This window comes from Bufo bufo, chromosome 5, assembly GCF_905171765.1.
Source record: "Bufo bufo chromosome 5, aBufBuf1.1, whole genome shotgun sequence".
In the NCBI taxonomy this organism is placed as follows: domain Eukaryota; kingdom Metazoa; phylum Chordata; class Amphibia; order Anura; family Bufonidae; genus Bufo; species Bufo bufo.
Window position 1 is genome coordinate 161,160,931 of NC_053393.1, and position 27,044 is coordinate 161,187,974.

Genomic DNA, 27,044 nt, shown 5'->3' on the forward strand with positions numbered 1-27,044 from the left:
TGTGTGACACTTTTTTGCAGCCTAGGTGGGCAAAGGGGCCCATATTCCAAAGAGCACCTTTAGGATTTCACAGGTCATTTACCTACTTACCACACATTAGGGCCCCTGGAAAATGCCAGGGCAGTATAACTACCCCACAAGTGACCCCATTTTGGAAAGAAGACACCCCAAGGTATTCCGTGAGGGGCATGGCGAGTTCCTAGAATTTTTTATTTTTTGTCACAAGTTAGTGGAAAATGCTTATTTTTTTTTTTATTTTTTTTTTCATACAAAGTCTCATATTCCACTAACTTGTGACAAAAAATAAAAAGTTCCATGAACTCACTATGCCCATCAGCGAATACCTTGGGGTCTCTTCTTTCCAAAATGGGGTCACTTGTGGGGTAGTTATACTGCCCTGGCATTCTAGGGGCCCAAATGTGTGGTAAGGAGTTTGAAATCAAATTCTGTAAAAAATGACCTGTGAAATCCGAAAGGTGCTCTTTTGAATATGGGCCCCTTTGCCCACCTAGGCTGCAAAAAAGTGTCACACATCTGGTATCTCCGTAATCGGGAGAAGTTGGGGAATGTGTTTTGGGGTGTCATTTTACATATACCCATGCTGGGTGAGAGAAATATCTTGGCAAAAGACAACTTTTCCCATTTTTTTTATACAAAGTTGGCATTTGACCAAGATATTTATCTCACCCAGCATGGGTATATGTAAAAAGACACCCCAAAACACATTCCTCAACTTCTCCTGAATACAGAGATACCAGATGTGTGACACTTTTTTGCAGCCTAGGTGGGCAAAGGGGCCCACATTCCAAAGAGCACCTTTCGGATTTCACAGGTCATTTACCTACTTACCATACATTTGGGCCCCTAGAATGCCAGGGCAGTATAACTACCCCACAAGTGACCCCATTTTGGAAAGAAGAGACCCCAAGGTATTCGCTGATGGGCATAGTGAGTTCATGGAAGTTTTTATTTTTTGTCACAAGTTTGTGGAATATGAGACTTTGTATGAAAAAAAAAATTAAAAAACAAATCATCATTTTCCACTAACTTGTGACAAAAAATAAAAAATTCTAGGAACTCGCCATGCCCCTCACGGAATACCTTGGGGTGTCTTCTTTCCAAAATGGGGTCACTTGTGGGGTAGTTATACTGCCCTGGTATTCTAGGGGCCCAAATGTGTGGTAAGGAGTTTGAAATCAAATTCAGGAAAAAATGAGGAGTGAAATCCGAAAGGTGCTCTTTGGAATATGGGCCCCTTTGCCCACCTAGGCTGCAAAAAAGTGTCACACATCTGGTATCCCCGTACTCAGGAGAAGTTGAGGAATGTGTTTTGGGGTGTCTTTTTACATATACCCATGCTGGGTGAGATAAATATCTTGGTCAAATGACAACTTTGTATAAAAAAATGGGAAAAGTTGTCTTTTGCCAAGATATTTCTCTCACCCAGCATGGGTATATATAAAATGACACCCCAAAACACATTCCCCACCTTCTCCTGAGTACGGAGATACCAGATGTGTGACACTTTTTTGCAGCCTAGGTGGGCAAAGGGGCCCATATTCCAAAGAGCACCTTTCGGATTTCACAGGTCATTTTTTACAGAATTTGATTTCAAACTCCTTACCACACATTTGGGCCCCTAGAATGCCAGGGCAGTATAACTACCCCACAAGTGACCCCATTTTGGAAAGAAGAGACCCCAAGGTATTCGCTGATGGGCATAGTGAGTTCATAAAACTTTTTATTTTTTGTCACAAGTTAGTGGAATATGAGACTTTGTAAGAAAAAAAAAAAAAAAAAAAAAATCATAATTTTCCGCTAACTTGTGACAAAAAATAAAAAGTTCTATGAACTCACTATGCCCATCAGCGAATACCTTAGGGTGTGTACTTTCAGAAATGGGGTCATTTGTGGGGTGTTTGTACTGTCTGGGCATTGTAGAACCTCAGGAAACATGACAGGTGCTCAGAAAGTCAGAGCTGCTTCAAAAAGCGGAAATTCACATTTTTGTACCATAGTTTGTAAACGCTATAACTTTTACCCAAACCATTTTTTTTTTACCCAAACATTTTTTTTTTATCAAAGACATGTAGAACTATAAATTTAGAGCAAAATTTCTATATGGATGTCGTTTTTTTTGCAAAATTTTACTACTGAAAGTGAAAAATGTCATTTTTTTGCAAAAAAATCGTTAAATTTCGATTAATAACAAAAAAAGTAAAAATGTCAGCAGCAATGAAATACCACCAAATGAAAGCTCTATTAGTGAGAAGAAAAGGAGGTAAAATTCATTTGGGTGGTAAGTTGCATGACCGAGCAATAAACGGTGAAAGTAGTGTAGGTCAGAAGTGTAAAAAGTGGCCTGGTCTTTCAGGGTGTTTAAGCACTGGGGGCTGAGGTGGTTAAAGTGCCCAGTGAATATTCGGATGACTATCTAAACAAAGTCACATGTATTGGTCTCAGTTCGATATTATAGAAAGTTCGGCATATATTCGCTGACTTAGATACTGTGATTACACCTCCTAATATGGTATAGTTCAATTGCCGTACGACTTGCTCACACAGTGGCATCCCACGTGGCTGGCAACGTCGAATATGGCGGTACCTGGTTGCAGATTGTCAGCTGGAATGGCTCGAGTGATTCTGCGGTCCCTTATATTCGCGATCTCCAGTTACCTTCCGAACTGTCTCCAACCGTGGAGAGTATTCAGGTGGAATCTCACAATTATCAGGACCGAATATTTGAATCGAGACGTTCCTTCTATGTCAGGTAAAAATCGAACTTCTATAGTCGAGGGCTCCACAAAGATGAGGGTCCAATTCCAAAATGTATGGATAGATATGTGTCCATCAGCTGATGTGCGGGTCTTAGAACAACCAGACGCGTTTCGGGGTCTTTTCCTGGCCCCTTCCTCAGTGGACCCGCACATCAGCTGATGGACAAATATCTATCCATACATTTTGGAATTGGACCCTCATCTTTGTGGAGCCCTCGACTATAGAAGTCAAAATATGGAAATGAGCAATGTATAATGTGATGGAAAAATTTATCTAGCCAGCAAAGGAGGCAATATGGACAATACATTAGTAAGTGGCTTGTATTAACTTTCTCTAAATGATAAATACCTATTTGTCTACATTATACTGTAAATGCCAATTGCTGAAATGCGACAACTCCTTTAAGGCTTCTGTTCTGGGTCTGTATTTACCGTATTTAGGGGTAAACCATTACATGGGATAGTGTAGTCCTACCATGCTATTCCATTCTGTATTTATTTTAGGTAAAATTATGTACACTGGTCCAGATTGAGATGGAGGGTGGAGCACTCATGAAACCTTTTCACTGGGTACATCAATGTGTTAAAACAGCACTGATCATAAAAGGGGTTTTCCGGGACTACTATGGTTTTTAACCCCCTAGTGACCAACCTGTTTTTGGCCTTGATTTTTTATTTTTTTTTATTATGTTGCCTTCCAATAGCTGTAACTTGTATATTTTTCCATTGATATAGCCATATGAGGGCTTGTTTTTAGGGACAAGTTGTAGTTTTAATGGCATTGTGGGGGTACACACAGACTGATTAACTTTTATTAACTCTTCCTGGGGGAATGGGAAAAACAGAAATGCCGCCATTGAGTTTTTACATTATAAATTTTGTGGTGTTCACTTTTTGGCATAAATGAAATTCTAAATTTATTCTCTGGGTCAGTACGATTACAATGATACCAAATACATTTTGTTTATGTTTTACTACTTATGCACCATAAGAAAGTTTTTTAGAAAAAGAAATAAAAAAAAGAAACAATTTTTGCATCCAAAACCCATAACTTTTTTATTTTTAATTCTACTTCACTGTGGGACGATTTGTACTTTTCATTGGTATCAATTTTGGGTAAATAACATTTTTGATCGCCTTTTATTTAGTTTTTTTGGTGGCAAATAAGCGGAAAAAAAAGTCAATTGTGGCATTTATTTTAATGGAGTTCACCATACTGGATAAATGACATTATAATTGTGTAGTACAAATCATTACGGATGTGGCGATATCAAATATGTGGAGGGGATTTTATTTTAGTAATTTTTCCATTGAAAAGCTTTTTTCAATGGAAAACAATTTTTTTTTTTTTAACTATTCACTAGTTCCAAAAGGGGACCTTATTAGGCAATCTTTTAGGCCCCTTAGTGACTGCTGTAAAAAAGTCATATTGGTAGTCCTAAGGGGCTTACAGATATGTGTCACGGTGCGGTGTGGAGTTCCTCCACACCGAACACTGATGGGAAGCGGGAATAGAGACTAGGCCAGGACACCAGGGAATGGAAGCAGGGAACCTCTTAATGCATCCCTAAACCTCGCCCTGAGTACTAACCGTATGAGCAAACCCAGATCGTAGGAGGGCTGATACACAGAAACCTCGGGCCCTACTAACCCTAAAGATCCCTGGAATAGAGTCAGGACCAGAGATGACCGGTTCCTCCACCAGAAGGATGAACCAGAAGTCTCCCACTGGCCTAGCTGCAAGGAAAGGGGAAGACAGTGAAAAACAATTCGTCGGCAGGTAAGAACCCAGTGATACAACACACCGAAACAACAAGCACTTACCTGCCGGAGCAACAGGGTGGAACACCAACACCAATAACTACCTGGACCCCCATGCGGACAGGATGCATGGCGGTACCAGGCAGAGCTGCTCACTGACTCATAGTTCCCTCTCCGGGGAACCCAGGAGCCCTCTCACCTAACACACCCTGAACATAAACCACACCAAACAAAACAACAGGTGATGATGGGTAAAGGACATAGAAACAAAGGGAAGAAATTGGAGAGACATTGATATCAAACGAGGTGGCCCTCACTCTGGACAGAAGGAATCTCCAGCACAGGAGCATAACTCCAGCACACACCAAGGCTGGAGTACAACTCACCTCATTCTCACAGCAACAGGATAAGTAGAGCCATGAGACCACACCAGACCCACACCTGAACCCAATAACCACCAAACTGGGTAGAGGCCTTAGTTTGACATACTGTCACAGTGCGGTGTGAAGGAACTCCACACCGAACACCGATGGGAAGCGGGAATAGAGACTAGGCCAGGAAACAGGAGCAGTGCACACACATGCAGAAACAACCTGTTGCCCATGGCAACTGCATGCACGGCAGATGTGTCACGACAAACTACACCGGGACCGAGACACAGCCATGATACTATGTTTATGTAGATGCTTACCTCAGGAACATGCTTTTTCTTTTTCAATTTGGACTCCCCTGACTCATCTTCACCATGTAAACAAATAATTCTGGTTTCTTTACATCCTGTATGTAACACCTCCTTTATATGTATTCAACCAAACCCATGACGCACTTCTCCTTTCTCTGCCACAGCTCCAGCACCGCCCCTAATAATGCCCAGAGAGTTTATAGCCCTGTCAATACAGCTAGTTGACACTCCCTTATCACCGCCCCTGTTGCTACTTTGACATACTCAAGGAAATAACATCACAGGAAATAAAAAAGAGCTGTATGGATATGGTCATGTGACCACAGCCCAGAGGGGAAGATAGGAGCAATAAAGGTAAAAGAAATACATCTCAAAATGACAGCAACCTTCATAAAAGATGATTGTAAAAAATATTGATGAAAACTGGAAAAACCCTTTAAAGGGGTTTTCTGAGACTTTTTAACCGATGACCTATCCTCTGGATTTGTCATCAGTATCTGATCTGTGGGGGTCCGACACACAGGAATTCAGCTGTTTGAGAAGGACCCGGTGCTTCTGTAAGTGCAGCTGCCCTCTCGCACATTACCAAGCACAGTACATTGTATAGCAGCTATGCTAGGTATCGCTCCTCAGCCCAATACACTTCAATGGGGCTGACCAGTGCCTAGGCCATAGGACCGATGAATGTGATGTCACTGGCCTTAGGAAAGCTGCGAGCAGGCCGTGGCACTTACAAGAGCATCAGTGCCTTCTCAAACAGCTGATGGCTGGGGGTCCTGGGTGTTGGACCTCAACTGATCAGATACTGATGTCCTATCCAGAGGATACGTCATCAGTTAAAAAGTCTCGGAAAACCCCTTTTAGTAAGCAAATAGCGTAAAAGAGATATAAATTTAATATTTATAAAATCATTTCAACGGTTCAGTTATTACATTGTTCAGATCATAATGAGTATGAACAGCAGGATTGGATATAATTACACATTTACAGTAGGAGATCTGCTTATCAGTGGCTAAATGAAGAAAACAACTGTTATTCTGCTGAGATGTCCCATTCAGTACCTGCTCAGCGATGTTCCTGGCTAGATATTAACTTATTTGTGTGTAAATGTCAAAGGAAATGGAATGCTTATTCACTAGCTGACATTACGATCTGGAGTGCTCTTTCACCAGGCGGCTCGTGGCTTTCTTGGAAGAGATTGTCTTTTAATAGGTAACAAAGTCGACTGCTTTAAACTATCACAGTTTGATTACACTTCCAGTGTAGACGATTAGAGTAAACATCCATTGTAGGAGAACATTCCCACTGGGATGTAGTTTGAAATAAAAACATTAAATTAACTTCATCGTCCTAAATATCCTCTTCACTTTTTATGCTTCCCGTACAGCTGCTCACCACAGGGATGGCTGACCCCCTGCACATCTACTCTATTTACATGTGCAATCTGGAATGAGAAATATGTGCAGTGTATATCACCATTATTAGCTCATATTTCATACTGATAGCTTGTAATAGCAAAGACAAGATGTCAACTAGGGTTATGTTCATATCTGGGATGGAGGAGATGAGGAGACTCTGTCGCAGATTCCGTTAGAAAAGCAGTGCTGCATTATGCGCTATTTTGTCTGGTAAAATGCCGAGCTGCCTCAAGGAAACCAGGTGCCCCCCCCCCCCCCCACCCCCACACACATTATAGTCAATGGCATCCATCAGGTAAAGTTTCTTTCCATCATATGATAATCCAGCACTTCTGGGGGGGTTTTATGCTCCTAGAATGGAAAAGAAAAATGGGAACAATCTCACTGATGTGAACATAGCCTAAAGGCTTGTTTCACACTTGCGTGAATCTTGCATCCGGTAGGCTGTTCCGGGCAGAGAACAGCCTGTCGGATACGTCCTTGCCGGCATTCCGTCCGGCCCCATTCGTTATAATGAGGGTTGGTGGAGATCCAGTCACAACCCAGCAAATATACTGCTGCACGCAGAAATTTTCTTCTGGCCACTCCTCGGCATATTTGCCGGGTTGCGGCAGGATCTCCACGGCCCCCATTATAGTGAATGGGGCCGGACTGAATGCTGGCAAGCACGGCTGCACCCAGCAGGGAAGGATCCAACAGGTCGGAGCAGCCTACTAGATGTGTTTCACGCAAGTGTGGAACAAACTTAAGACACTTTAAAGAAAGTGCAATATACAGTACAATCTGGAGGAATACAATATTGGAGGAAGTATATAAATAAAAAGGGGACTGGCGTTAATGGAGTGGAGGTCAATGGCGGTTGATGAAAACAACGGAGTATAGTGGTCGGCTGTTTCCATCAGTCCATATGGACATGGAGCAACAGGGTGGATGATCAGTCACTGCTTCATTTAAACTCCTCCGCAATGTGGTCATTGAAATTTCCCTGGTTATTATGTCATCAAGTTCACATAAGCAGCTGATAGCAGTCATGGTGTCCTAGAATGGGACTTTTCTCTGGATACTATCGTCCTGATTTATCAACAAGGGGCAATTTCAAATTTGTATAAAGGTAACAGTCTATAAGCCAAATTTATGAAAGCAGCACACAGCACTTAAATTTAACACAGGCAAACGATCCCATTCTGACATATTTTTACCTGCCACAGTTACGGCAGATCAGGAGAGGGGAGCAGTTGAGACACTTTTTTGAGATAATCCCTATTTATCATAAGGCCAAAAACCAAAGGAAGGCTCATAAACAGCTGGATTTCAGCAGGAGCAAAATAACTTTGGTCTGTCGCAGTCTATTGATAAATGTGTCTTAGGCCTCTTTCACATGAGCGTAAAAGGATTAGGTCCGGATGCGTTCAGTGAAACTCGCACCATTTTGCAGCAGGTTCAGTCAGTTTTGTCTGCGATTGCGTTCAGTTGTTCAGTTTTTTCCGCGCGGGTGCAATGTGTTTTGATGCGTTTTTCATACGCGCGATAAAAAAACGGAAGGTTTACAAACAACATCTCTTAGCAATCATCAGGGAAAAACGCATTGCATCCGCACTTGCTTCCGGATGCAATGTGTTTTTCACTGAAGCCCCATTCACTTCTATGGGGCCAGGGCTGCGTGAAAAACGCAGAATATAGAACACGTTGTGTTTTTCACGGAACGCCGAACTGATGCGTGGAAAAAAAACGCTCATGTACACAGACCCATTGAAATGGATGGGTCAGGATTCAGTGCGGGTGCTATGCGTTCACGTCAGGCTTTGCACCCACGCAGAAAACTCCCTCGTGTGAAAGGGGCCTTACAAGTAATATGGCAGAAAAGTCACAATTTACTTCAAAATAAAGACAAAACATGGGTGGATTAGGTCATTTAGTGCCAGATTATGCTGGCATTCAGTGGTGGACTAATGAGCAGGAGACACGCCATATAAAGGATTTACTTCAAGTTTGTCCACGTAACTAATATAGGCACAGGTGAAGTGCATGCACCTGTAGTAATACCATTTTATTTGTGGTTACCCCATTAACCCATACCCCATTATGGGGTGTTGAGCGCAGATTGAAAACTTTTTTTCAAGGACGCAACATAACAAAATGTAATAAAGTGAAAGGGTCTGAAGACTTATAGAACACACTGTGTATGTGCATATACACTCACCTAAAGAATTATTAGGAAACACCATACTAATACGGTGTTGGACCCCCTTTTGCCTTCAGAACTGCATTAATTCTACGTGGCATTGATTCAACAAGGTGCTGATAGCATTCTTTAGAAATGTTGGCCCATATTGATAGGATAGCATCTTGCAGTTGATGGAGATTTGAGGGATGCACATCCAGGGCACGAAGCTCCCGTTCCACCACATCCCAAAGATGCTCTATTGGGTTGAGATCTGGTGACTGTGGGGGCCATTTTAGTACAGTGAACTCATTGTCATGTTCAAGAAACCAATTTGAAATGATTCGAGCTTTGTGACATGTTGCATTATCCTGCTGGAAGTAGCCATCAGAGGATGGATACATGGTCTCATTCTGTTTACGCCAAATTTGGACTCTACCATTTGAATGTCTCAACAGAAATCGAGACTCATCAGACCAGGCAACATTTTTCCAGTCTTCAACAGTCCAATTTTGGTGAGCTCGTGCAAATTGTAGCCTCTTTTTCCTATTTGTAGTAGAGATGAGTGGTACCCGGTGGGGTCTTCTGCTGTTGTAGCCCATCCGCCTCAAGGTTGTGCGTGTTGTGGCTTCACAAATGCTTTGCTGCATACCTCGGTTGTAACGAGTGGTTATTTCAGTCAACGTTGCTCTTCTATCAGCTTGAATCAGTCGGCCCATTCTCCTCTGACCTCTAGCATCCACAAGGCATTTTTGCCCACAGGACTGCCGCATACTGGATGTTTTTCCCTTTTCACACCATTCTTTGTAAACCCTAGAAATGGTTGTGCGTGGAAATCCCAGTAACTGAGCAGATTGTGAAATACTCAGACCGGCCCGTCTGGCACCAACAACCATGCCACGCTCAAAATTGCTTAAATCACCTTTCTTTCCCATTCTGACATTCAGTTTGGAGTTCAGGAGATTGTCTTGACCAGGACCACACCCCTAAATGCATTGAAGCAACTGCCATGTGATTGGTTGACTAGATAATTGCATTAATGAGAAATAGAACAAGTGTTCCTAATAATTCTTTAGGTGAGTGTATATATAGGCTAGGGCTACATGGCGACATTGCATGTAATTCAGGTCTATGGTGTCGCAATGTGTCATGCAACATGCGACATCGACATGCTGGATTTCGTCTTACATGTCGTGCGCGTCATTCACTACATTGACTTCAATATAAGGGCTCATGCACATGAACGTATTTTCTTTCCGTGACCGTTCAGTTTTTTTTGCGGACCGTATGCGGAACCATTCACTTCAATGGGTCCGCAAAAAAAACGGAAGTTACTCTGTGTGCATTCCATTTCCGTATGTCCGTATTTCCATTCCGCAAAAAAATAGAACATGTCCTATTATTGTCCGCATTACGGACAAGGATAGTACTGTTCTATGAAGGGCCAGCTGTTCCGTTCTGCAAAATACGGAATGCACACTGATGTTATCAGTAATTTTTGCGTATCCGTTTTTTGCAGACCGAAAAATACATACGGTCTTGTGCATGAGTCCTAAGTCGCACTTGAATTTGCCTGAGACTTGGCCAAATCACTGCTCTAAAACAGCTGCCGTGCAGGCCTAGCCTTGGACAGGGAAAATCTAAAGAACGACATAATGTAATAAACATTACATGCTGCATGCGCTCAAGTTCTGTAAGTACCCATGTTTGTGTTTTTTAGATGTTTTTAGATAGACAGAATGCTAAGCGTTTTGGAGATATTTTTGGCTAGGACCCAATGGAAGTCAGTGGGAGTCTTTCAGCTGCTATACAGTTAGTTATACAGTGGATTCGGCACTACTTTCGTGGTTTTCTCTTATAACTGAAACCACAAAGTTGGGGTGAACATATCCTTACAGTATGTAAGCAGCTGATGATGATTATGGTCAGAAAGAGAGTGAATTTTTAATTGAATATTACGACAGCGCATATGAAACAATATGTAAGCAATTGAAAATTATTATGATGTCACTGAATTATGTGAGCTCAGTCCAGACATTAACCCTTTAATAACCAGGAAATTTTCCATTTTTGAGTTTTTGTTTTTTACTCCCAGCCCTCCCAAAGCCATAAGTTTTTTATTTTTTCATTCACATAGCCGTATGAGGGCTTGTTTTTTGCGGGACAAGATGCACTTTCTAAACACTAACCTGTAATGTTTATTCTCCAGGTCAGTCCGATTACGGCAATACATATGTATAGTTTTTCTTGCGTTCTTTTTATAGCCATATTCTGACTCCTCTAACCTTTTTTGTAAGTATGTGCACGAAGCTATATTTTGGGGTGTGTATGATTTTTTGCTAATTTTTGCAAAAATTTTTTGGAGCAGGTGAAGCGACCAAAAACAGCAAATCGGTTATTTTGACTTGTTTGTTCCGTTTCGCCGCTTGTCGTATGGGAAAAATATTTTTAGATTTTAATGGGTGTTTTCGCACGGGGTGATGCCCATGATGCGTAATTTTTTTAAATTGTTTACATATTTTAATTTACATTTTGGGGAAAGGGGAGTGATTTGAATTATTATATGCTTATTTAACGTATTTATTATTTTGCATTGCATCTCTCATTCACTCCAATGCATTAGCATTGGAGTAAATGAGAAATTTGCTATGTTCCTAGGGAGCTCTGGCACAGGCAGGGGCTCCAGAGAAACTAATATGCAGCAGCCTCCTGTCACACAGGAGGACAGTGGCTGCCGCATACACGCTCCGACTCTCCCGGTCCCCACTGGGGGGAGCCGGGGGAGCACACCCAGAAGCTCGTGCTTCTGGTCTTTAGGGCAGCCAGATCACATCTGACCACGGCATCTGCAGAGTTTAAGGTTGGCAACTGGCATTACTGAGACTGGTAGACGCAGGGATTAGTGCCAGGTGTCTGCTGTTTAGAATCTGGCGGCCACGGTGCCCGTTCAAGTAGGCGCCATTTTTAAATTCTGATGTACGCTGATGTAAATTTACTGTTGGTGGTTGGAAAGGGATTAAAGGGAACCCGTCACTATTAAAATTCAATGCGAGCTACAAGGTAGCATGTTATAGAGCAGGAGGAGCTGAGCAGGCCTCATGCACACGACCGTTGTGTGTTTTGCGGTCCGCAAATTGTGGATCCGCAAAACACGGATGGCGTCCGTGTGCGTTCCGCAATTTGCAGAACGGCACGGACAGCCATTAATATAACTGCCTATTCTTTTCCGCAAAACAGACAAGAATAGGACAGGTTATTTTTTTTTTGCGGACCACGGAACGGAGCAACGGATGCGGACAGCACACGGAGTGCTGTCTGCATCGTTTGCGGCCCCATTGAAGTGAATGGGTCCGCATCCAAGCCGCAAAAACTGCGGCTCGGATGCGGCCAAAACAACGTTTGTGTATATGAGGCCTACATTGTATTTAATTCATATAAATTCCTGCTCATTCTGGGCTTTGAAGTCAAGGAGGTGGTCCTATCATTGATTGACAGATATCTCTGTATGCACAGTCACAGAGTGAAGGCTGTCAATCATTGATAGGATCACCTCCTTGCAGAGGCTGAGGATCGCTCCTCTGGAGCCCAGACAGGTACGTTTTTTACATTACCCCCCTCTTACTAGGGGCCACTGACATATAAGGCACACCTCTCAGAATGAATGGAACCAACCTTCATTACCAAATCTGGAATCTTATACTCAAAAAAAATCCTCTGGCCAAAAGAAGTAGTATCCACCCCAGATACCAGAATCGGTTCAGGTAGCCCAAGTAATTTGAGACCCAATGCAATCACAAATTAAAAATTAACAAAGCCGGCTGGAACCCCCGAATCCACAAAATCTAAGCCAGAAACAGATCTCCTTGAGAAGAGAGATTTACAGGCAATAGAACCCTGTCAAATTTTTTGAGAAATACCTGTGTGTCTGAGTGACCTCCCTAGATGCTTGAAGTTTTCCGCCTCCTGCATAACTGGGTGGGGCTGGGTGGCCCATACTAAGTTTTGCTTAGGGTCAGACTGGTCCAACAAAGTACCAAAGGATCCTCCGGTGGGCTAAGGCCCTGATACCATAATAAGCCTGAAAGATACAGGAGAAAAAAATATTAGGTTTCCTTTGGAGATTATCAATTGCTACTAGGGTCTATTTGTTTGATTCAAACCCTTTAAAATTTTATTGATGATATAGGGGCTAGGCCTTGAGATAATTTCCTCTAATGGGCCCCAAAAAAATCCCAGTTTGTTTGACAATAGGGTTCTATGAGATCTGTATATCCCTGACCACAGAATATGGTGTGAATATAGTCTAAGCCTGTTTTTCCTTTTGGTCATTGAAAGGAAATTGTACCTAATATGAGTGCCTTGCAGTTGTTACATTTCAGTAGAAAAGTATGATGAGCCATCTCTGTGTCCATCAATAGTAAAGCTGAATCACTAATAATACAATGTGTTATTAACAGGAGGCTGTGAGGCTCTTTGAGGACATTAATCAAAAGATGGATGAAGCAGAAACACAATGCAAACAATCACTAAAAACTCAGTGGGAGGGATGTGAAGCTTGCCTTGAATGGTCTTGCATTCAATTCTACACAAACAGCTGTTCCCAGCAGGATTTGAAGAACTTTGTTAAGGTAAGACCAATATACACTGAACAAAAATATAAACGCAACACTTATGGTTTTGCTCCCATTTTGCATGAGCTGAACTCAAAGATCTGCAACATTCTCTACATACACAAATATTGTTAACAAATCTGTCTAAATCTGTGTTAGTGAGCACTTCTCCTTTACCAAGATAATCCATCCCACCTCACAGGTGTGGCATATCAAGGTGCTGATTAGACAGCAGGAATATTGCACAGGTGTGCCTTAGACTGCCCACAATAAAAGGTCACTCTGAAATGTGCACAGAGCACACAGCACAATGCCACAGATGTCCCAACATTTGCTGGAGCGTGCAATTGGCATGGTGACTGCAGGAATGTCTACCAGAGCTGTTGCCCGTGCAATTAATGTTCATTTCTCTACCGTAAGCTGTCTCCAAAGGAGTTTCAGAGAATTTGGCAGTACATCCAACCAGCCTCACAACCGCAGACCACGTGTAACCACACCAGCCCAGGACCTCCACATCCAGCATGTTCTCCTCCATAACCGTCTGAGACCAGCCACCCGGACAGCTGCAGCAACTATCGGTTTGCATAACGAAAGAATCTCTGCACAAACTGTCAGAAACCGTCTCAGGGAAGCTCATCTGCATGCTCGTCATCCTCATCGGGGTCTGGACCTGACTGCAGTTAGTCGTCGTAACCAACTTGAGTGGGCAAATCCTCACATTCGAAGGCGTCTGGCACGCTGGAGAGGCGTTGTGTTTGCTGACGTCAATGTTGTGGATCGAGTAGCCCATGGTGGCGGTGGGGTTATTGTATGGGCAGGCATATGTTATGGACAATGAACACAGGTGCATTTTATTGATGGCATTTTAAATGCACAGAGATACCGTGACGAGATCCTGAGGCCCATTGTTGTGCCATTTATCTACGAACATCACCTCATGTTGCAGCATAATAATGCACGGCCCTATATTGCAAGGATCTGTACACAATTCCTGGAAGCTGAAAACATCCCAGTTCTTGCATGGCCAGCATACTCACCGGACATGTCACTCATTGAGCATGTTTGGGATGCTCTGGATCGGCGTATACTACAGCGTGTTCCAGTTGCTGCCAATATTCTGCAACTTCGCACAGCTATTGAAGAGGAGTGGACCAACATTCCACAGGCCACAATCAACAACCTGATCAACTCTATGCGACGGAGATGTGTTGCGCTGCGTGAGGCAAATGGTGGCCTGGTGGCCACACCAGATACTGACTGGTTTTCTGACCCCCCCCAGTAAGGCAAAACTATGCACATTTCAGAGTGGTCTTTTATTGTGGGCAGTCTAAGGCACACCTGTGCAATATTCATGCTGTCTAATCAGCACCTTGATATACCACACCTGCGAGGTGGGATGTACTATCTCGGCAAAGGAGAAGTGCTCACTAACACAGATTTAGACAGATTTGTGAACAATATTTGAGAGTAATGGGTCTTTTGTGTATGTAGAAAATGTTTCAGATCTTTGAGTTCAGCTCATGCAAAATGGGAGCAAAACCGAAACTGCTGCTTTTATATTTTTGTTCAGTGTATAATCTGCATCACTCGTATCTTCATTAGTACAATTAAAGGGATTTTGTCATCAGGAAATTCACTGTTAGGCTACTTTAACACTGGCGTTTCTGGGTCCGCTGCCAGCCTCTCCCTTTTCTTCTCGATTGACAGGGCCACGTAAAAATGACTATGCATGAACCTGGTCTTGTCAATCATGAAGCACAAGAAAGTCAAAGGACGCAAGAGGAGTACGGGTGCACAGAGTGGCCTGTGCCCACCCTCTGTGCACATAACTGCTCATTTGCATATGGATTAAAGATACTTTTTCTCCAGAATGAAGCAATGGATCATTAAGTGAAAGGTATCATTACATTCAGCTGAGCTAATCCTATAAGGCAATACGCCTGGTTTATCAGTGAATTTCCTGCTGACAGACTCCGTTTAAGGCCTCATGCACACGACAGTATTTTTTCACGGTCCGCAAAACGGGGTTCCGTTGTTCCGTGATCCGTTTCCGTGTGTCTTTCTTGATTTTTGGAGGATCACCAGACATGAAAAGTGAAAAAAAAATGTAAGTCAAGTTTGCCTTGCAAATGATAGGAAAAAAACTGACACGGATCACGGACGCGGATGACAATCTTGTGTGCCTCCGTGTTTTTTCATGGACCTATTGACTTGAATGGGTCCGCGAAGCGTTGTCCGTGAAAAAAATAGGACAGGTCATATTTTTTTGACGGACTGGAAACATGGATCACGGACGCGGATGACAAACGGTGCATTATCCGCAGAAAATCACGGAAAACGGAACAACAGACACGGAACACAACAACGGTCGTGTGCATGAGGTCTAAATATGATATTTCCTGTAGAGATAATGAAAAATGGCTGGACGCATGTAGAAGGAGCTCCGTGGCAGGCACTGCAGACCCGGACAAATCGTTGACAACTCACAGCCATTTACAGCTACATTGACCCCTGATTGAGCCCTGCAATAAATGGGACCCAGCGCTACACAGACTTACCCGGCGGACCGCACGGAGCCAAGGTTTGTGAACCACGCCGGAGGCTGAGTCGGAGGACCTGCGGAGCACCTGGGCGCACTAGACCTGAACCTAAGATCTGCGCTAGTGATCGGGACAGAAGACCTGCCGCGCACTCCGACACATCAGACCTGGTGAGGAGTAAAGGGAAGAGATCGGGAAGTGGCAGGCACGATCCCTGAGGCGGAGGAGCGGGAACCAACCACGCGCGCGCGCCTCTGTCGGTTTCCCGCCAGGCGGCCATCTTAGCAACATCCCCACAGCGCTGGGGGAAGGGGGAAGGAGATTAGATAGACGCAGGCTCCTTCTTCAATACAAGGGCACAGTACCCCCTGTTTTATATAGTATAAACACAATATCTCTGACATTATAAGACCAAAGTGGAGACTATAGACTACCTAATAATATACCCAGACCACTGGGTTGTAAATAACAGCACAAAACGTCTATATGGAGGAAATCCTGAACTTGCCAGCAGACTTACTGTATAAAATACACTGGTATTTTATACAGTAAGTCTGCTGGCAAGTTCAGGATTTCCTCCATATAGACGTTTTGTGCTGTTATTTGCAACCCAGTGGTCTGGGTATATTATTAGGTAGTCTCCTAGATTACCAGAATTGGCCTCCACTAGTGCATACTGGCTGCTAACCTGAAATAACAATGGGGAAACAAAAAAACACAGCAGAAAAATTGAGTGAATTTGCTAGACAACCAGATGAAGGTGCACGGTCACCATTACCGCAGCTAAATGTGCATACCAGGGCAAGCACAGCATCAGAATTACTGACCCCTATAACCTCCTCTGAGGAAGACAATGAGGAGCCCACGCTTAAACAAGTATACGCTTAAGTCCTGGAAGCCATTACAGCATGTAAGACATCCCTTACAGGGAAACTAGATGAAGTCAAGATTGACCTGGGACTGTTACGCCAAGATCTGCATAACTAGCAGAAAGGAGTCCAACATACAGAGGAGCGAATTTCACACATTGAAGATGCCACAGCTACTGTTCCAAGATCAATATCTGACCTTAACACCAAAGTGGAGCTCTGGAAACAGAAAGCTGATGATCTAGAAAATAGGCCCCGCAGAAACAATATAAGAATCATTGGTCTCCCTGAAAGAGCGGAAGGTCGTGCACCAGATGAGTCTATAGAAAAATGCATAAAATAACTTTTTCCGGATGCGGAATTCTCTTCAGCATATGCAGTAGAATATGAGGAGGTAAGTTCTAGACTTGACAGCGGCGAGTCAATGGATGTCGTATATCTGGACTTCTCCAAAGCATTTGACACTGTACCACATAAAAGGTTAGTATATAAAATGAGAATGCTCGGACTGGGAGAAAACGTCTGTATGTGGGCAAGTAACTGGCTCAATGATAGAAAACAGAGGGTGGTTATTAACGATACATACTCAGATTGGGTCACTGTCACTAGTGGGGTACCACAGGGGTCAGTATTGGGCCCTATTCTCTTCAATATATTTATTAATGATCTCGTAGAAGGCTTGCATAGTAAAGTATAAATTTTCGCAGATGACACTAAACTGTGTAAAGTAATTAACACTGAAGAGGACAGTATACTGCTACAGATGGATCTGGATAGATTGGAGGCTTGGGCAGATAAGTGGCAGATGAGACAATAAAAAGATAGAGTCTCTGAAAAATATACTAGTCTCCTCTAGCGATGCAAATCCAAAGACAATGTGGGAAAAGTCTATTACTTGACGAAAATGTATAGAAAAAGACTGCGCTGCAAGAGGAAAATCTTCTCTGTGTATAAAGTTCGTTTTTTGAATCTTCAACTAGTAGGATCACATGCCACCTCACGGTCCAACATTAGTGTGCAAACCTGTAGATGATGAGAAAATGCACTATGGTGTAGCAGGTTCCAAGCATCTAACGCTCCATGTGAACAGGTTATACTCACAGGATTCCTGATAAGTGAAGGCGTGTAGAAATCTCGATGGTATCAAGGTAGAACTCTGCTAAAAGAGAGGACTATAGCGTAGTATGTCACAACACTTAGTCTGCCTGCAAACAGATTATACTCACAGGGCTTCACTTGTCAGGTGCGTATATAAAATCTTTTATAGACAGCTCAGATCCCGGATTACAGCCAACATCGATGTCCAAAAACTCTCAGGGAAAAGGTCGCAAGAGAAGTATGTGCGCACCAAAGGTCAGATAAAAACAATTTAATATTGGCAAAAAGTACAACTATAAAACATATAAAAATCTGGAGTATTGCCCGACCCGGGTTTCGCGATGATGCTTCGTCTGGGGCTTGATTGGTAATTGCATACCACTGTGTTTTAAATAGACAGGGAACCTCCCCTGGATCACATCATAGGCTCTTCCAAAAATACAAGTTAAAACAAATCATACACACAGAGTAAAACTAATACAATAAAAAGGACTGGAACCGAACCGGACAGCTAACGGCGAATATGTTAAAATAAGCAAGTATTAATGTCACATTCAATATTAAGCCCTTGTGGTTGAATGGTGCCCATACGAAACATCCACTCAACCTCTTTTTTGTTTATTATGGCAATAAAATCCCCCCCTCGAATAGGGGTATGTACTAGTTCTAAACCAGTAAAAAGGAGACCCTTCGGATTTTTGTCATGGTGAATCTTAAAATGTAACGAAACACTATGGGTCTCAAGACTTTTTTTAATATTACGAATGTGTTCCTGCACCCGAGTCTTAAGGCTCCGTGTAGTCCTGCCCACATATTGGAGGCCACAAGGGCACTCCAAAAGATAAATCACTCCAACATTATTGCAGGAAAATTGCCCCTTGATTTTGAATGTGGTCTCTTTTGTTTTTTTAGATATAATTTGATCTACACACTTTTCTCGTTGTTTCGGGATACGGTTTTTGCAGGGTAGGCAAAAACCGCACCATGTGAACCTGCCCTTAATAGTACTGGTGCGTTTTTTGTTGGTAGCAAGACTAGCACTACGGACCAATTTGTTGGAGAGATTGTCTGCTCTTTTGAATACTACAGGAGGCCTGACCGGTAAATCTTTACTAAGTACAGGGTCATTCTGAAGAATATGCCAATTTTTTTGGATCATATTTTTAATACAGCCTATTTTACTATTATACTGGGTCAGAAAAGTATACCTGAAATCTTTTTTTGTTGCCTTTTTATCATCATTGATCTGGGGCTTATTCTCAAAACGTTTCTGTTCAATTTCATCTTTACAATGGTCTAAAAAACCTTTTTCATAGCCCTTTTCCAAAAATCTATGTTTGACCATCTGCCCCTGTTCTCTGTAATCATCTAGTTTGGTACAATTTTTTGAAATACGTTGGAATTGGCTTTTGGGTATGTTTTTAAGCCAAGATGGATGATGGCAACTATTGAGTTCAATATATGTATTGACATCTACTGCTTTAAAAAAAGTCTTGGTTTTGAGTCTATCATCCTCTACAAAAATGACCAAATCAAGAAAATCTACAGAGATAGCACTAATATGATGAGTAAATTTAAGGTTAAAACTATTGACATTAATAGCCGCTAGAAAGCTATCTAGACCCTCCCTCTCACCTAACCAGATGAGAAGGCAGTCGTCTATGTACCTTCGCCATACAAAAAGCTGCCCCTTTCCTAAATCTTTTTTAAGGATCTGATCAATATTTTCCCTCTCCCACATCGTCATAAAAAGATTGGCGAGGCTTGGGGCGAACTTCGCCCCCATCGCCACACCAGAATGCTGAAGATAAAAAGTGTCTTTATATAAAAAATAGTTGTGGGTGAGGCAAAAATCTACACATTCCATAATAAAATTATTTTGATCTGCTCCCATTTCTGGATCATTATTGAGGGCTTCTCTAACCCCTTTCATCCCCAAAAGGTGGGGAATGCAGGTGTATAGAGACGATACATCAACCGTGGCTAACCACAGGGATCCATGCACTTCACCAATTTCTTCAATGAGGTCAATCACACTAGAGGAGTTTTTTAAGTAAGAGGGGGCCACAGTCACATATTTCTGTAAAAAGGAATCGATGTATTCGGAGACTCTACTGTTCAGGGAATCAATCCCCGACACAATAGGTCTCCCTGGTGGATTAACGGGATCCTTGTGGATCTTTGGTAAGAAATATATAACCGGGGTGACTGGGCACTTCAAAAAGAGGTAATCATATTCTTTTTTATCTAACACCTCCTTCTCCAAACCTCTTTTTAAAATACTCTCCAGCTGCCCTTTGAACAAAATAAGTGGGTTGTTTTTCAAAACCAAATAGGTATCTCTGTCCGAAAGCAGTCTATCCATTTCCCTAGAATATTGTTCCACATCCATAATAACAACTCCCCCCCCCTTATCAGCCGGTTTAATCACTATCCTGTCATTTTTTTCCAACTGCTTCAGTGCCTCCTTCTCCCCCCTAGAGAGATTCTGCTTTTTTGGTTTATAATCCATCTTTTCTAGTTCATTTAGGAGGCTCCTTTTAAAGGCGTCAATGCACTCATTATTTTTGTTTTTGGGGCAAAATTTGGATCTATTGCGAAGGTCCGTATGTAAGACCCCCTTAGTATTCACAATATTGACAGGTGGGGATGGTGTGTTATTCATATAATATTTTGCTATATTAAGTTTTCTAATATACCTATGGATGTCGAGGAATAGGCTGAATTTGTTGATACCATTGCTAGGTGCATATTTCAATCCTTTTTGTAGGACCAATTTTTCTTCTTTGGACAGTAGATACCCACTCAAGTTAAAAATACCTATTTGTTCCCCTTGCTTTTCTTCCCCCCCGGGATTGGGTTTCCGTCCCCCATCTCTATGACCTCGGTGTAACTTCTTTTTTGGGGCGTTCTTATTGTCTCTTTGAATGTTTGGGGGGGTCCCTCTGTACCCCCCGCATACCCTGATGGGGAAAATTTTGGCTCAGATCGCTCACAGATGTGTCCGTTATGGCCAAAACTCTATCTTGATCGGTTCCTGTCCTTGTCTGTTCAATAGTCGTCTGCTGCACACTTTTATCTTCCCTAATAGATTTAAGAGGAATGGCAGAGTCTGTTTTGATAATGTTTCCTCCACTATTCTTCTTAATGTTTAAAGGACTCCTACAATTGTTCAACCTTAATTGATCCCTAGTGGGATATGTAGGGACATACTCAGATCTCGATGAATGGTGTTGTTCTGTATTATAATATGGACGTTGTCTATATCTTTTATTATTATAATTATTAAAATTATTGCCCTGATTATAATATGGTATAAAATTCTCTCTACGTCCATTGGGTATATAATGTTGGTTGTCCCTATAACCATAAGGAATATAATGTTGATCAGGATATTCCTCAAAGCTTCTTCTACAATGATAGAAGAAGCTTTGAGGAATATCCTGATCAACATTATATTCCTTATGGTTATAGGGACAACCAACATTATATACCCAATGGACGTAGAGAGAATTTTATACCATATTATAATCAGGGCAATAATTTTAATAATTATAATAATAAAAGATATAGACAACGTCCATATTATAATACAGAACAACACCATTCATCGAGATCTGAGTATGTCCCTACATATCCCACTAGGGATCAATTAAGGTTGAACAATTGTAGGAGTCCTTTAAACATTAAGAAGAATAGTGGAGGAAACATTATCAAAACAGACTCTGTCATTCCTCTTAAATCTATTAGGGAAGATAAAAGTGTGCAGCAGACGACTATTGAACAGACAAGGACAGGAACCGATCAAGATAGAGTTTTGGCCATAACGGACACATCTGTGAGCGATCTGAGCCAAAATTTTCCCCATCAGGGTATGCGGGGGGTACAGAGGGACCCCCCCAAACATTCAAAGAGACAATAAGAACGCCCCAAAAAAGAAGTTACACCGAGGTCATAGAGGTGGGGGACGGAAACCCAATCCCGGGGGGGAAGAAAAGCAAGGGGAACAAATAGGTATTTTTAACTTGAGTGGGTATCTACTGTCCAAAGAAGAAAAATTGGTCCTACAAAAAGGATTGAAATATGCACCTAGCAATGGTATCAACAAATTCAGCCTATTCCTCGACATCCATAGGTATATTAGAAAACTTAATATAGCAAAATATTATATGAATAACACACCATCCCCACCTGTCAATATTGTGAATACTAAGGGGGTCTTACATACGGACCTTCGCAATAGATCCAAATTTTGCCCCAAAAACAAAAATAATGAGTGCATTGACGCCTTTAAAAGGAGCCTCCTAAATGAACTAGAAAAGATGGATTATAAACCAAAAAAGCAGAATCTCTCTAGGGGGGAGAAGGAGGCACTGAAGCAGTTGGAAAAAAATGACAGGATAGTGATTAAACCGGCTGATAAGGGGGGGGGAGTTGTTATTATGGATGTGGAACAATATTCTAGGGAAATGGATAGACTGCTTTCGGACAGAGATACCTATTTGGTTTTGAAAAACAACCCACTTATTTTGTTCAAAGGGCAGCTGGAGAGTATTTTAAAAAGAGGTTTGGAGAAGGAGGTGTTAGATAAAAAAGAATATGATTACCTCTTTTTGAAGTGCCCAGTCACCCCGGTTATATATTTCTTACCAAAGATCCACAAGGATCCCGTTAATCCACCAGGGAGACCTATTGTGTCGGGGATTGATTCCCTGAACAGTAGAGTCTCCGAATACATCGATTCCTTTTTACAGAAATATGTGACTGTGGCCCCCTCTTACTTAAAAAACTCCTCTAGTGTGATTGACCTCATTGAAGAAATTGGTGAAGTGCATGGATCCCTGTGGTTAGCCACGGTTGATGTATCGTCTCTATACACCTGCATTCCCCACCTTTTGGGGATGAAAGGGGTTAGAGAAGCCCTCAATAATGATCCAGAAATGGGAGCAGATCAAAATAATTTTATTATGGAATGTGTAGATTTTTGCCTCACCCACAACTATTTTTTATATAAAGACACTTTTTATCTTCAGCATTCTGGTGTGGCGATGGGGGCGAAGTTCGCCCCAAGCCTCGCCAATCTTTTTATGACGATGTGGGAGAGGGAAAATATTGATCAGATCCTTAAAAAAGATTTAGGAAAGGGGCAGCTTTTTGTATGGCGAAGGTACATAGACGACTGCCTTCTCATCTGGTTAGGTGAGAGGGAGGGTCTAGATAGCTTTCTAGCGGCTATTAATGTCAATAGTTTTAACCTTAAATTTACTCATCATATTAGTGCTATCTCTGTAGATTTTCTTGATTTGGTCATTTTTGTAGAGGATGATAGACTCAAAACCAAGACTTTTTTTAAAGCAGTAGATGTCAATACATATATTGAACTCAATAGTTGCCATCATCCATCTTGGCTTAAAAACATACCCAAAAGCCAATTCCAACGTATTTCAAAAAATTGTACCAAACTAGATGATTACAGAGAACAGGGGCAGATGGTCAAACATAGATTTTTGGAAAAGGGCTATGAAAAAGGTTTTTTAGACCATTGTAAAGATGAAATTGAACGGAAACGTTTTGAGAATAAGCCCCAGATCAATGATGATAAAAAGGCAACAAAAAAAGATTTCAGGTATACTTTTCTGACCCAGTATAATAGTAAAATAGGCTGTATTAAAAATATGATCCAAAAAAATTGGCATATTCTTCAGAATGACCCTGTACTTAGTAAAGATTTACCGGTCAGGCCTCCTGTAGTATTCAAAAGAGCAGACAATCTCTCCAACAAATTGGTCCGTAGTGCTAGTCTTGCTACCAACAAAAAACGCACCAGTACTATTAAGGGCAGGTTCACATGGTGCGGTTTTTGCCTACCCTGCAAAAACCGTATCCCGAAACAACGAGAAAAGTGTGTAGATCAAATTATATCTAAAAAAACAAAAGAGACCACATTCAAAATCAAGGGGCAATTTTCCTGCAATAATGTTGGAGTGATTTATCTTTTGGAGTGCCCTTGTGGCCTCCAATATGTGGGCAGGACTACACGGAGCCTTAAGACTCGGGTGCAGGAACACATTCGTAATATTAAAAAAGGTCTTGAGACCCATAGTGTTTCGTTACATTTTAAGATTCACCATGACAAAAATCCGAAGGGTCTCCTTTTTACTGGTTTAGAACTAGTACATACCCCTATTCGAGGGGGGGATTTTATTGCCATAATAAACAAAAAAGAGGTTGAGTGGATGTTTCGTATGGGCACCATTCAACCACAAGGGCTTAATATTGAATGTGACATTAATACTTGCTTATTTTAACATATTCGCCGTTAGCTGTCCGGTTCGGTTCCAGTCCTTTTTATTGTATTAGTTTTACTCTGTGTGTATGATTTGTTTTAACTTGTATTTTTGGAAGAGCCTATGATGTGATCCAGGGGAGGTTCCCTGTCTATTTAAAACACAGTGGTATGCAATTACCAATCAAGCCCCAGACGAAGCATCATCGCGAAACCCGGGTCGGGCAATACTCCAGATTTTTATATGTTTTATAGTTGTACTTTTTGCCAATATTAAATTGTTTTTATCTGACCTTTGGTGCGCACATACTTCTCTTGCGACCTTTTCCCTGAGAGTTTTTGGACATCGATGTTGGCTGTAATCCGGGATCTGAGCTGTCTATAAAAGATTTTATATACGCACCTGACAAGTGAAGCCCTGTGAGTATAATCTGTTTGCAGGCAGACTAAGTGTTGTGACATACTACGCTATAGTCCTCTCTTTTAGCAGAGTTCTACCTTGATACCATCGAGATTTCTACACGCCTTCACTTATCAGGAATCCTGTGAGTATAACCTGTTCACATGGAGCGTTAGATGCTTGGAACCTGCTACACCATAGTGCGTTTTCTCATCATCTACAGGTTTGCACACTAATGTTGGACCGTGAGGTGGCATGTGATCCTACTAGTTGAAGATTCAAAAAACGAACTTTATACACAGAGAAGATTTTCCTCAAGTGGCAGATGAGGTTTAACACTGACAAATGTAAAGTTATGGACATGGGAAGGAATAATGCAAGTCACCCGTACATACTAAATGGTGAAACACTCGGTAACACTGACATGGAAAAGGATCTAGGAATTTTAATAAAGAGCAAACTAAGCTGCAAAAAACAGTGTCAGGCAGCTGCTGCCAAGGCCAATAAGATAATGGGTTTCATCAAAAGGGGCATAGATGCCCGTGATAAGAACATAGTCCTACCACTTTACAAATCGCTAGTCAGACCACACATGGAGTACTGTGCACAGTTCTGGGCTCCTGTAAACAAGGCAGACATAGCAGAGCTGGAGAGGGTCCAGAGGAGGGCAACTAAAGTAATAACTGGAATGGGGCAACTACAGTACCCTGAAAGATTATAAAAATTAGGGTTATTCACTTTAGATAAAAGACGACTGAGGGGAGACTTAATTAATATGTATAAATATATCAGGGGTCAGTACAGAGATCTATCCCATCATCTATTTATCCCCAGGACTGTGACTGTGACGAGGGGACATCCTCTGCGTCTGGAGGAAAGAAGGTTTGTACACAAACATAGAAAAGGATTCTTTACGGTAAGAGCAGTGAGACTATGGAACTCTCTGCCTGAGGAGGTGGTGATGGTGAGTACAATAAAGGAATTCAAGAGGGGCCTGGATGTATTTCTGGAGCGTAATAATATTACAGGCTATAGCTACTAGAGAGGGGTCGTTGATCCAGGGAGTTAGTCTGATTGCCTGATTGGAGTCGGGAAGGAATTTTTTATTCCCCTAAAGTGGGGAAAATTGGCTTCTACCTCACAGGTTTTATTTTTTTTTTTTGCCTTCCTCTGGATCAACTTGCAGGATAACAGGCCGAACTGGATGGACAGATGTCTTTTTTTGGCCTTATGTACTATGTTACTAGAAAGGGCCCACAGAGTACCAGCGAAACCTCCTCCACCAGGGGCCCCACCCAGGCCCATGCTTGCAAGGTTTCTCAACTGCAAAGATAGAGACAGGATACTAGCCTTAGCCAGAAGACGGCAAGAAATTAAATATGACAATGCCAGGGTGTCCATCTTTCCAGATTTTTCCATGGAACTGCAGAAACAACGTGCCACCTTTATGGATGTCAAGAGGCACCGGAGAGAAGCCAACATCCCATATTCCATGGGCTATCCTGCAAAACTCAGAGTGGTGGACCGCGACAGAGCTGTCTTCTTTACATCTCCTGGACAAGTCTCTGAATGGCTGGCCTCAAGGCGAAGATCCCCAAGATGCTGAGAATCTCGGTATACCTAGGGACTGGTCACCAGAAGACGTCAACAAACTGGTTTGGTCTATGTAACATGTTCGGATATATTTTATTGCAGTATTTGATCACATTTAGTGTACAGTCGTGGCCAAAAGTTTTGAGAATGACACAAATATTAGTTTTCACAAAGTTTGCTGCTAAACTGCTTTTAGATCTTTGTTTCAGTTGTTTCTGTGATGTAGTGAAATATAATTACACGCACTTCATACGTTTCAAAGGCTTTTATCGACAATTACATGACATTTATGCAAAGAGTCAGTATTTGCAGTGTTGGCCCTTCTTTTTCAGCACCTCTGCAATTCGACTGGGCATGCTCTCAATCAACTTCTGGGCCAATTCCTGACTGATAGCAACCCATTCTTTCATAATCACTTCTTGGAGTTTGTCAGAATTAGTGGGTTTTTGTTTGTCCACCCGCCTCTTCAGGATTGACCACAAGTTCTCAATGGGATTAAGATCTGGGGAGTTTCCAGGCCATGGACCCAAAATGTCAACGTTTTGGTCCCCGAGCCACTTAGTTATCACTTTTGCCTTATGGCACGGTGCTCCATCGTGCTGGAAAATGCATTGTTCTTCACTAAACTGTTGTTGGATTGTTGGAAGAAGTTGCTGTTGGAGGGTGTTTTGGTACCATTCTTTATTCATGGCTGTGTTTTTGGGCAAAATTGTGAGTGAGCCCACTCCCTTGGATGAGCAGCAACCCCACACATGAATGGTCTCAGGATGGTTTACTGTTGGCATGACACAGGACTGATGGTAGCACTCACCTTTTCTTTTCCGGACAAGCCTTTTTCCAGATGCCCCA

General features: G+C 42.1%; 1 protein-coding gene across 1 annotated transcript in view; it reads left to right on the forward strand.

Annotated features, from left to right (window-relative positions):
* The window catches only part of CLUL1 (clusterin like 1), a 105,972-nt gene that overhangs the window by 68,308 nt on the left and 10,620 nt on the right, over nucleotides 1-27,044 (forward strand). Inside the window, exon 6 of the mRNA XM_040433904.1 lies at nucleotides 13,257-13,427. Within this exon, the coding sequence (XP_040289838.1) occupies nucleotides 13,257-13,427 (171 nt within the window). The remainder of the gene's footprint in view (nucleotides 1-13,256; nucleotides 13,428-27,044) is intronic.